This window comes from Nannospalax galili, unplaced genomic scaffold (assembly GCF_000622305.1).
Source record: "Nannospalax galili isolate Female #2095 unplaced genomic scaffold, S.galili_v1.0 scaffold236, whole genome shotgun sequence".
NCBI lineage: Eukaryota > Metazoa > Chordata > Mammalia > Rodentia > Spalacidae > Nannospalax > Nannospalax galili.
The window spans coordinates 1,285,482-1,297,163 of record NW_008338710.1 but is presented as its reverse complement, the minus strand read 5'-3'; the positions used below and the strand labels follow the sequence as shown (position 1 = coordinate 1,297,163).

At 45.3% G+C, this 11,682-nt stretch overlaps 1 protein-coding gene across 1 annotated transcript in view; it reads right to left on the bottom strand.

Moving 5' to 3' along the window:
- The window catches only part of Pgm2 (phosphoglucomutase 2), a 40,216-nt gene extending 29,766 nt beyond the window's left edge, over positions 1 to 10,450 (bottom strand). Inside the window, exons 1-2 of the mRNA XM_008833221.3 lie at positions 10,321 to 10,450; positions 6,583 to 6,750 (exon numbers count right to left, since the gene is read on the bottom strand). Coding sequence (XP_008831443.1) covers positions 6,583 to 6,750; positions 10,321 to 10,425 — 273 coding nt within the window. The 5' untranslated portion in view covers positions 10,426 to 10,450. The remainder of the gene's footprint in view (positions 1 to 6,582; positions 6,751 to 10,320) is intronic.
- Between the last annotated feature and the right edge of the window lie 1,232 nt (positions 10,451 to 11,682).

The following is an 11,682-nucleotide window of genomic DNA, read 5'->3' as shown; positions in this document are numbered from 1 at the left end:
TTGATTTTTTTTGTGTGTGTATGTCACACAGAACATCCCAAACCATCTTATTCAACTATACACCCACTTCCCAGATGACACCCTCCCATAGTCTCCCTCCCCCGACTAGAGCCCTTATGCTCTGATATGCCTGCTACTGCCTGCTGTGTCGTCGGCACCCCCAGCCATTCCCCACTACTTGTCCATCTGGCGAATCTAGTCAGTCTATCTAGAGGACTTTGTTTTAGGAAGGTCAGCTGTTCCTCATCTGGCAGCAATCAGCTGTCAACTGTCCTTCAGATAAGATTGGGGTGTGCTGTTCATTTTCCCAGTTCTATGCTGGGTTACTATCTGGGAGTCCTTGGGATACCATGGCCAACAACTCAAAAAAAGATATTGCCTGTCTGGCATTGTTGCTTGTTATGTAGCCTTTAGCTATGCATATGGACTCTTAAGAAACTATATTGGTCCCTTTAATATTTGGTTATACTTACCTTTTGGATGTTTAAGGCCATACAGTTGGCCCTGATAAACCAATTTATTTTTCCTCTTAGGTTGTTTGAGGGCCTGTTCCTCAGGGGGTCACATGGGCTTGGGAAGAGCACCTGGCTCCTTTCTTTTACCGGTTCTGCCTATGTGAGGATAAGTCAAAGGTCCTGCTCGACCATGGTTGGCTTTGCTTGGAAACATGGAGGAAGTGATTCCTCTGTGTTGACCCTCCTCTTTGTAGACCGGACACTGGTTCAAGTCCATCTGGTGGGGTCTCCTCGGCCTTCTTGATCAAGAGGACAGGTGACCCACCACCATTACAGGACATTTTGAGAGAGATGCTCATAGGCCATGGAACTAGTCGACCCAGGAAGGCAAGGAGCGAAAACTGTCCTTTATGTCCCTCTGACCAAATTATTATAGGCCTCAAAGTATGTCTGTTAAACATCCAAGAAGGTTAGTTCCACCAGTCTGTTATTTTTAATTACTGTGTGACATATAGATAAATCTTGGGCAAAGACCAATTATTCTCATATAAACCTTACCTAGACATATATTTCTTGATCTGCTCTGTATAATTTGTCAGTAGGTTGTAGGGGTAATAGGGTTTCCTCTGGTTTTCAAAACTAGCTAGGCATTATTTATCTCTCACATTGTCTCACCCCTCCACCATAGTTTTCACACTTTAAGGTGCCATATTTCCCTCCTTTCTCCCTTAATTATACCCTTCTCCTGTGGTCCTACCTCTCTTGAGCTCCTTCTTTCCCTTTATCCCCTAGGTTCCTGGTATACCCTTCCCTCCTCCCTCCCTTAAACTAACCCAATTTTTACACATATCTCCCTTATTATGGCCTGTTTCTTACTATTCTTCTCTTTCAGGTTATTTCTTTTCCTTTACCTCCCTGTTTACTTTCCATTATCCTGGTTTCTGTAGTTATGTCTGTTTGCATACTTATTTATCAGAGTCTTGTTCTAGGATCCACATATGAGGGAGGACATATTTCGATTTTTTTTCTGAGTCTGTTATTTCACTTAGTATAACACTTCCATCCATTTACCTGCAAATTTCATGATTTTATCTTTCTTTACTGCTTAGTAAAACTCCATCATATAAATGAACCACATTATCATTATTTACTTGTCAGTTGAGGGATACTTAGGTTGCTTCCATCTCTTAGCTATTGTGAAAAGAGCAGCAACAAACATGGATGTACACGTGTCTCTGCAATAGGATGAGTTCTTTGGGTATATGCCAAGGAGTGGTATAACTGGGTCAAATGGTAGGTTCTTTTTCAGTTTTTTTTAAAAGACTAAAATGAATTAAAAACATTCAAGTTGGGCTAGGAGAATAGCTCAGTTAGTAAAGGGCTAGACTGGAGCTGAATCCCCTAAGCCAAGTTAAACAAACAAAAAAGGAAACTAGGTGTGGTGGCACATGTGCTGGGAAGGCAGAGATAGGCAGACCCCGAGGCTCCCTAGTCAGTCAGCCTAACCTACTTGGTGAGTTCCAGGCCAGGGAAAAGACCCTGTCTCAAAAAGAAAAGGTGGGTTGTGCCTGTGGAATGATGCACAAGGTCATCCTCTGGTGTCCACATACACATACCTGCATACACATATGTGCCCCCCCCCACAAACATGCAAAGTGACAAGTATACTTTTCATACCAAGGATACAGTATAGGCCAGTATTGCTTAGTACATTACTTGACTCCATATTTTCTTTCAAGATTCTCTTGATCCTGCAGTGCCAGAGTCAGCAGGCACTTGCGACATGTCTCTCTGCTTGGTGACACCAGGTCAGAGAAACCTAATACGTTTTATAAGATTTGGAAATTAACTGATCTAAATCTGTTTGTTTGGTTTGTTTACTTCTGATATTATACAGAAGTCTAAAGGAGGTCAGAATCAGTCCAAGTACAGGGCATAACCAGCTACACAGATCAAATTTGTGCAGTTTGGGGCTATCATTACCTGACCCAAACTAATGGAGCATTCAATTCCTGCATCTCTGGGTGAAACATCACATCAATCTCAGACACAGAAGAAACACTGGCAGTGTTTTGAATGAGAAATACCTCCCATAGGCTCAGGTATTTGAACACGTAGTCCCCAGTTGGCAGTGCGATTTGGGGAGAATTAAGAGGTGTGGCCTTATTAGAGGAAGTATGTCACTGGGGACCAGCTTTGAGAGTTCATAGCCTTGCTACACTTCCAGGTTTCTCCTTCTGCTTCCTGTTTATGGTTTCCTGTTTGTGATCTCTCAGCTTCCTGCTCTGGCCGCCTGCTGCCACAAGTCCCTCACCTTCTGTGCCCCCTCCCCCCTCCCTCAAAATAAACTCTTCCTTCCATAGTCACTTTTGGACATGGTGTTTTATCACAGCAATAGAAAAATAACTAATTTTAGAAGTGAACTTGGAACCCAAAAGATATAGATTACTGGATATTATTATAGAACTTGGGTTGACCAAGTAATAATACTCATTTCACTTTGGTTAAGGAAAGTCCTATAAATAATGAAATATAACTATGATATTTGGTAGGGGAACATCACAGCCTTGTCAACAAAGCTGTGTCAATTTAGAATGCCTTCCTTCCTCCTTGACAAACACATTGCACTGGGCACATCTCCTGATGGAAACTGACTAGGAAATAAAGACGTGTGTACTGGTTTTGTGGGGTCCCAAGAAGGTACCCAGATATTTATGACAGTGACATCATGCCTGACTTCTCTCAACGTTCCTGAAGACAAAAAAGCATGTATCCTGAGTCTAGATCCTCATATCTCCACATTCTCTAAAAGTCTCTGGGTCCTACTGAGGTTGAAGACCAGCAGGCAGCTGCAGGAAAAGGAGAAATGGTTTCATGGGGATAAGGGAGGTTTGCAGAACTGAATGACAGTATAAAACAACACGATCTTCCATGGTTTCTAAATATAGACCTGACAGAAGATACAAAAAAGATGGACTTGGGTTGAAAAAATTCACCATCTTTTTTAAAGATTTTATATTTTTAAGATTTATTTTTATTTTTATTCACATGTGTGTGTGTGTGTGTGTGTGTGTGTGTGTGCACGCGCATGCTATGGGGAGGGAGGCTGCCTGTGGAAGTCAGAAAATGGTATCAGATTCCCTCTGGAAATGGAGTTACAGTGGTGTGAGCCACCCGAAGTGGGTTCTGGGAATTGAACTTGTGTCCTCTGGAAGAGTAGTATGAACTCTTAAGTGCTCAGCAATCTCTCTAATACCACCCCCCGCTTTTTGAGACAGGGTCTCACTATGTAACTCTGGCTAGCCTGGAACTCAATATATAGACCAGACTGGCCTTGAACTCACAGAGAGCCACCTGCTTCTGCCTCCTGAGTGCTAGGATTAAAGGTATTCACCACCATGCCTGGCCAGCCCTTTAAAAAAATATTTGTAATTGTGTGTGTATCTGTGTCTATGTGTGTCTGTGTGTGGATTTGTGTACATGAGTACAGGTGCCCTCAGAGGCCAGGAGACATCAGATTCCCTAGAGCTGGAGTTACAGGTGGTTCTGAGTCACCCAGTGTAGATGCTGGGAATAAAACTCAGGTCCTCTGCAAGAGCAGTACCTGCTGTTAACCACTGAGCCATCTCTCCAGCCCCCTCAAACCATCTCTTAATGAGACTAGGCCAAAATTAGAATGGGCTGTATCAGAGGGCAGTGAGTTCTTAGTCAGTGATGTGTCCAGGCTAAGTTAAGTTATCTAAGCATATATATCACAAATAGACCATCAAACAGACATGAATTAATTGTCAGAAGGAAATTATAAACTATCAATGAAGCAAACAATAAGGGAGTTTTCCTCCAATTTCTGCCCTATTTCTTTGAGAACACAGATAGGTAGGTGGCCAGTGAGCTGCAGGTCAGCATTCTGTGAGGGAGTGCCACCCAAAGTTGGAGCAGGAGCCTGGGTAGGCGTTCTGGTAATTCTGTCTCCTCCAATGCCGGGGCTACTCCTAAGATGTTAAAGACATGTTTGTTGCTTTCATAAAACTTTCTCAGCCCTCTACATCCTTGTCTCCTATGGAAAGCATCCCTAGATAGGGTAGATGGTCACTTCATAGTAAAGGAGTTCCAAGGATCACCCCAAGGGGTGACTAGCTGAATCAGGTCACTTTCAAAATATCTATTCATTTTGGCTTCACGGGACTCTTTAACTACCACAGGGCCTACTTCCAAGAGACTGGTTCTTCTATGGGATATGTAGGCGAAACAGGTCCAAGCACTTCCCTGGGATGCATTTCTTTCCTTTTGAAAACTAGGCAGAGCTGAGCACTGTAGAAAAGGCTCCAGTTAATCTAGAATCCCAGAAAAGCCCCAACAACTAGGTCTCACAGCAGGTATGACCAATCAGATCATACAAAGACCACCAGAGCAGCGATAAACCTCCCCATGTGTGACACTGACCTTCCCACAGTAGCTAGAGGATGTCTCTGTTTCTTCTTCAACATGGAGCCAGTCAAAGTTATTGACTCTCTTTGTTACTGTTTGGTTCGTATTTTATTTTATTTTATTTTATTTTATTTTATTTTATTTTTGAGGCAGGGTCTCAGTACATAGTCTTGGCTGACCTTGAACTTACAATCTTCCTGCCCTTGGCCCCAAAGTGCTTGGATCATAGGCGTGGGCCACCACACTCGCCATTGATTCATTCGTCTGTCTCTGTGCATGTGTGAATGTGTGTGTCTCTGTGTTGTGCATACACAAGTGTGTGGGGGGGTGGCTATGCCTATGCACACATGTGTGGAGATCAGAAGATGTTGACTGTCCTGCTCTATGACTCTCCACAATTCCCTTGCAACAGGGTCTGTCACTGAACCTGGAGCTAGGCGGACAGCCAACAAGTCCCAGCCATCCTATTCTTCTGCCCTCCACAGCACTGGGGGTGCAGGTGAGTACACAGCCACACCAGGCTTTTTACATGGGTGCCTGGGACTTGAACTCAGGTCCTTGTGTTTGTGCAGCAAGCACTCTTAATCACTGAGCCATCTCCCCACCCATGACTCACTTGAAAAAAAAAAAGACTTTTTGTGAAGTGTGGATTGCATGTGTCATGGTGCAAGTGTGGAAGTCAGAGGACAACTTTTGAGTTGATGCTATCCTTTCACCTTGTTTTTGAGGCAAGGACTCTCTCAGCTGCACTACCAGGATGAGATTCTAGCTGACTTCCCGCCTCCACCTCCCATCTTGCCATAGGAGTGCTGCATTTACAAATGTATGGCACCTCATGCGGCTTTTTATATGGGTTCTGGGGATCACACTCAGGTCACCAGGCTTGTACAACAAGCACTTTTACCATCCGAGTCAGCTCTTTAGTCAATAATTCACTTTTATCAGACATAATATGGTAGGAATAAGTGATTTTCTGTCATTCAAAGCTTATTCATAAAAGCTAATAGAGCTTCTAATGGGCACATTCATATTTCATATTCTGTGTGTGTGTGTGTGTGTGTGTGTGTGTGTGCGTGCGTGTGTGTCTTTCTCTCTCTCATCAGCATAGTAGTGGATCTCATCGGTGTGTGTGTATGTGTGTGTGTGTGTGTGTGTGTGTGTGTGCGTGTGTGTCTTTCTCTCTCTCATCAGCATAGTAGTGGATCTCATCAGCATAGTAGTGGATTTGTACTGGAATTAAATTTCCACAAGGCAATCTGTCTATAATATATCCCTGACGCCTGACGCATAGAAGACATTTGATAAATTTGTTGGATGACAGATAACTGGATAGGCAGATGAGTGGATAGATGGAAGGAAGGCTATGTGGTTTTTAAGTAAATCCTGTATAAGATTATGGAGTAAATGGTGGTTCCCTTCAGCTGGCCAAGACCAAAGGTATGTCCATACTTAAAACAAATTGGAAGCTGAGCATGGTGGCACATGCCTTTAATCCCAGCACATGGAAGGCAGAGGCAGGAGGATCTCTATGAGTTTGAGGCCAGTCTTGTTTACATAGCTATTTCCAGGTCAGCTGGGATTACATACTGAGACTTTGTCTCAATAAACAAGTAAGATAAAAAACAAATTAGGCCTGTCAGATAAAAACGAGCCAGGGGGAATATACCAAGAGTAACTAGGAATGATAAAAGCATGGTACCTGTGTGGTCTGGATGATGGTCAAGTCATTCATTCGAGAAATCCCTGCTCCCATAGGTGAGCGGAGGCCAGCCGTCCCAAACTCCATCCGGGCCCCAAAGCATTTTTGAAGTTCTTCTTTATTACCTTCAGCAATGAGCTGTTTCACTGACTCTAAAGTTAAAGGATTCTGCAAAACAGAAATGGATGTACTAGACACAGCAAGATTAATGAGAGTATAGAACATTTTTAATGTAAAACCCCCCACAGTAATTCTAACCTCTAGGTAGAACTCATACGCGTAAAAACTTTTCAATTTTCAGGTGCTTTTGAAATCTTAGAGTTGACATTGTAATGTATTATTATTTTTTTTTTCCTACCAAGGCAAGACCATTTGGAGAAAAAGAATGAGGTGATGTTTGAGAAGATGTCTAATACCCACAAGGAGATCCCAGGCCCACTGTTTATCAACTCTGTGTGCTGGGGCAGGCTATATAGCTTCTTGAATACTTAGTTTTCCCATCTGTAAAGGGAGAACAATCTAGAACCTCCCTTGTACAGGCTTTTCAAAGCTTTAAATTAGTATAATATCTCTTTCTCTGCCTAACAGTTGTGAATAGATGTTCATTTCTTTCCCTAAGGCCCTCGAACTTTCCCAGCATGGCAGGTCAGACCATTTAAATCAAAACTTTCCTTTTGGAATGCTTTACAGTTTTTACAAGGTGTTGCCCTCATAACTGGTCATGTTTGAGTGTTTCCATGGCTCCAAGAGGTGAGCCGACAAGCTGCAGGGCTTTTGAGGTGTTTTATTCTACAGAAATTATATGACTTGCTTAAACTGCATGTTAAGCCTTCACTTGGTACCTTTTCTATTACATTAATTGCTTCAAATAGACACTAGCATGAGTCATTTCAGTTTAACATACATTGCCCTGTTTTCTTGGCATAACAATTGTAGGAGATGTTAAGATTGGAGAAGCATGATGATGATCACATTAACTCCATATCAGAGTTTTTAATGAAGAGTTCAAGGAGTCCCAGAGTAAGCACTTACTTTATACCAGTTATCATCTACTTGGAAGAACACTCAGGCCAGATATGGCCACATAATTAAACTTTAAATGTGGTTGCAATAAAACTTCGGCTTCCTGGAATTCAACAGGAAGCTGAAACAATCTTTTCATTAAAAACAATAGACTCTAATCACAGAGAACACTCTTGCTCATTAAGTACCCTCAAGGAAGGGCTCAGATCTGATATGTAAAAGAAGCTCAAAAAATATCTGTTGAGTGGATGAGAAAACACAGACTTCCGGGTTAACCCAGTATCCAGCTCTGCTTTGATTCTTAGTGGGAATTTCAATCCTAATCGGCCTTGGATATGGGTAAAAGACCTTGCAGCATGAGAGAAGCAAAGCAGATACAGAGTTATTTAAGAGTCAAGAGGGCAGCAGAGATGAGGGTCAGCCCTGGGGGTGACAGAAACGGACAGAGGGAAGCACAGGGCTGAGGGCACAGTGAGGGTGCAGAAGGCACCAGCAGGGGCCTTGCCAGTCAGGCTTGCTGTACAAACAGGAAGACAGAAGCTTGGATCCCTAGGGCCCACTAAAAAGCCTAGCTCAGCACAATTCATCTGTAACCCTGGTGCTGAGGGTGCAGAGAGAGGTGAATCCCTGGAACTAGCTGTTTGACCAGTCTGGCCATCTGTGAACTCCAGGTTCAAAGAGAGGCACTGTCTCAAAATGTAATGTGGAGAGTGACTGAGGAAGATACCAGATGTCAGCCTCTGGCCTCCACATGAATATGCCATACAGGTCTACATACATCTGCAATTATCCACATGAACATGTACACAGGGCTTGCAAGCACGCATGCCACCCCTGAGAAGGGAAAGAGGAGAGGACATCCCCTAACAACAACAAAAAGGATGAGTTCCCTCTGCCTCTACATAGGGAGGTAGTCCTATAATTACTATAGTCTATAGTAATTATGTTTTTTCATTTTTTTTCTTTTTTCCTTTAAAGGGAAAGTTTTATGAAATGTGATTATTAATCCTGAGTACCAAATTGATGGGATTGAGACATGCCTAGGACACCAGCGATGCACACTTCTGGGGGTGTCTGAAACGCACATCATGGGGGCTCTGAGGGAATAAAAGGCTCACTCCTTTGATGGATTCATAATAAGATGGCATTATGTGGAGATTTCAAAAGGCAGGAGCTGGGGGCTAATTGGAGGATATGATTTTCTGGGGACATGTCCTTGCCCTGGCCCCCTTCCTGTTTCCCTTTTCTCTGCTTCTTAGTCACCCTGCTGTGAACTGCTCTGCCACACTCTTCCCCACCATGAGGGATAAAACCTTCTGAAACCCGAGCAAAATAGTTTTTTCCCCTTTCTTTTAGTTTGTATCAGGTGTTTGGTCAAAGTGATACATTAGCCTGATTAATACACAGAACAAGGCTTCAATAACTGGCTTTGAGGATTCTACACCATGTAAGTTACTACTTAATCAGAAGTGGAAACATTTTTTCCTCCCTTAGGCATCAAGAGGTTAACTTTCCTGGAAAATAAAAACCACCCAAGGAGTTGGCATTAGCATCCAGGAAACCAGCGGGGCTGACGTTTTAGTCTTCTGGGGGTGGAGTGGTGAGTGTAAACAAAAACCTGGCTCCTCCTGAGGCCTTGTGGCTCTGTCCAGTCAACAAACTGTTTCCAGGCCCTACTATGCGCCAGGCGCTGTAAACCACCGCAGTGAGGGCAGACAGCACCAGCTACATCGGTTTTTAGAGGCCAGAGCAAAATGAAACCTGTTCATTCAACAACGAAGAACTTGAAGACAGGACATTAAACTAGGAGTTCTGGCCACCTGCAGGGGTCTCACCCCCTGAAGTCAGTCCGGTACACTCACAGACATTAAACAAATCTATAACGGAGTGCTGTATCCCCCGCCCCCCCCGCCCCGCCCCATTTTCCAGGGAAGACCAGGCTGTTTAGAGACTATTAGTTACACTTGTGAGCTGGGGAAGGCTTTTGTAGGAAAGACACTAAGTTTAGACCATACGCAGGAGTAACAAGAGAAACCAAGTCAGCTGAGGGAAACAGTCTGGGGAACATCAGGGCACTGGGAGGCACAGGTCGGAAAGAACGTGGAGAGGGCAGAGGAAGCGATATCCAGAACAGGCTCCCAGCTGCTTAACAGTAAGAAAGTTAACGGGGAGAGGCACAGCTGAGACCAAGCTTCTCAGGGACTGGAGTGTCCGCCCTGTGGAAAACTCCTGGGCGGGCCAGGCCCACCAGGGAGGACCGATTAGTAACCAAGCCCTAGGGAAGGGTAGATTGAATGGCTGCAGAGGTTCCAGGCCACTGGAGAAGGAGGGACTGCACGATTCTAAATGGATGGAGATGCGCAGCCCACCGCAGAAGAAGAGCCCGAGGTCTGAAGCGCAGAACCGCTTTGGTGCCTCAACTACCCGGGGTCCCGCCGCGCCCAGCCCAGCCCAGCTCGCTCCTCTACCCGACCTAGCAGTCCGAGCAGGCCTGCTGGCTGGCTTTGTCCCGGGACTGCCTTTCCGGACTAAACTTGGAAAGGGCTACAGATCTGCCGGCCACCGGGGAAGACCTGGTCGCCGCCACCTCCTGATGGGTTCTGCGTGGGACCCGTGCGGGTCGGCAAGGGAGGAGGACGCTGGGATCCCGGGGACCCGGAGAGCCACCCCGCCGGGCCTGGGGAGGACGTAGAGGAGTCCGCGATCCGCGCTCACCCGGTCCCATCGCAGCCACTGCGCGGTCTCCTGGTCCAGCCGAGCGTCCATGCCCGAGCCGTTGCCTCCCGGAGCCCGGGTCTCCGCAGCCACCGCCGCTGTCATCGCGCAGCGGCCACCGCCGAGGGGAGGAGGCAAGATCACTCTTCCGGCGGGGCGGGGACGGGGCGGGGACAGCTGGGGTGCAGGCAGGAAGGCCACACCGCCCGCCTCTGGCACTTGCAGTTTGCAGGTGTGGCTCCGGGGACTACGACCTGCACCACCTGGGCTGGTGACAGCTGGAGCGAGACAACGGCCTTGTCCCCAGGTTCTTCATGCGCGCATCTCGTGTGTGCGTTCAGTTTCTCTTATCTGGCACTCATCAGAGGCTGGGGTACAGGGGTAGAGTACACGCCACTGAGAGCCTAACGTTGAGGAGGAATTCGTGAAGAAAAAAATAAATCTTAAAAAGGATGAACCAAGTGGGAGGAATAAATCGGATAGAAAGGCGAAGCAGAAGGCGGAGTCCAGAAACCAGACCGCACTGACAAAGACAGTTTATGCCAGAGGGGCGCCGAAGAGCACCCGGAAGGGCGAGTTGTAATTTCAGGGTGCTAGATTTCCACAGAAGAAAATGTAAAAAGAAACTCATCCGCCTCACATCATCCCACACAAATGTGAATCCCAGGTTTCTGACAGCATCATTCATAAAATATCCAACTGGACACATCCAAATGTCCCACAGTAGTCTGGATAAATACAGTGCTATATTTATACCAAATCATATAAATAGATTATGGTATATTTACACAGCAATGAAAGTGGATTACCATGTACACAGCCCCATGGATGAATCCTGCAAACATTAAGTAAAAGAAGCCAGACCTGCCATGGCTGACAGATACTCAGGTGTCAGACTTATACGAACTTCTTGAATAGGAACAGTACACTTCAGGAAAGGAAGAAATGGTTTCTAGATAGTTTCAGAGCTAGGAGTGGGGTACAGGCCCTGGTGGGTTGGGGTGATAGGAACACTCTTCATTGAGACTGTGGTTGCCTGAATCCAGGCTCTGAGCAAAACTCAGTTGTGCCCTTGAAAGGGTAAATGTCACTGGTTGTAAATTATGTTTCAATTAAAATGTTTTATTACATGTATTTATTTTGTGGGGCTAAGGGGGTGGTGCATGCCACACTGATGTGTGGAGGTACTCTTCCATCATTTGGGTCCTGGGGACTGAATTCAGGTCCTTAGGCTTGGTGGCAAGTGCCTTTCCCACTGAGCTCTCACTGGCTTATATCTCAATTTTTAAAACTCTTAATATAAAAACTCAAGGGAGTTAAATCCATGGACATTGGGAGAGTGGTTCCATTTGGGAAAGAGGG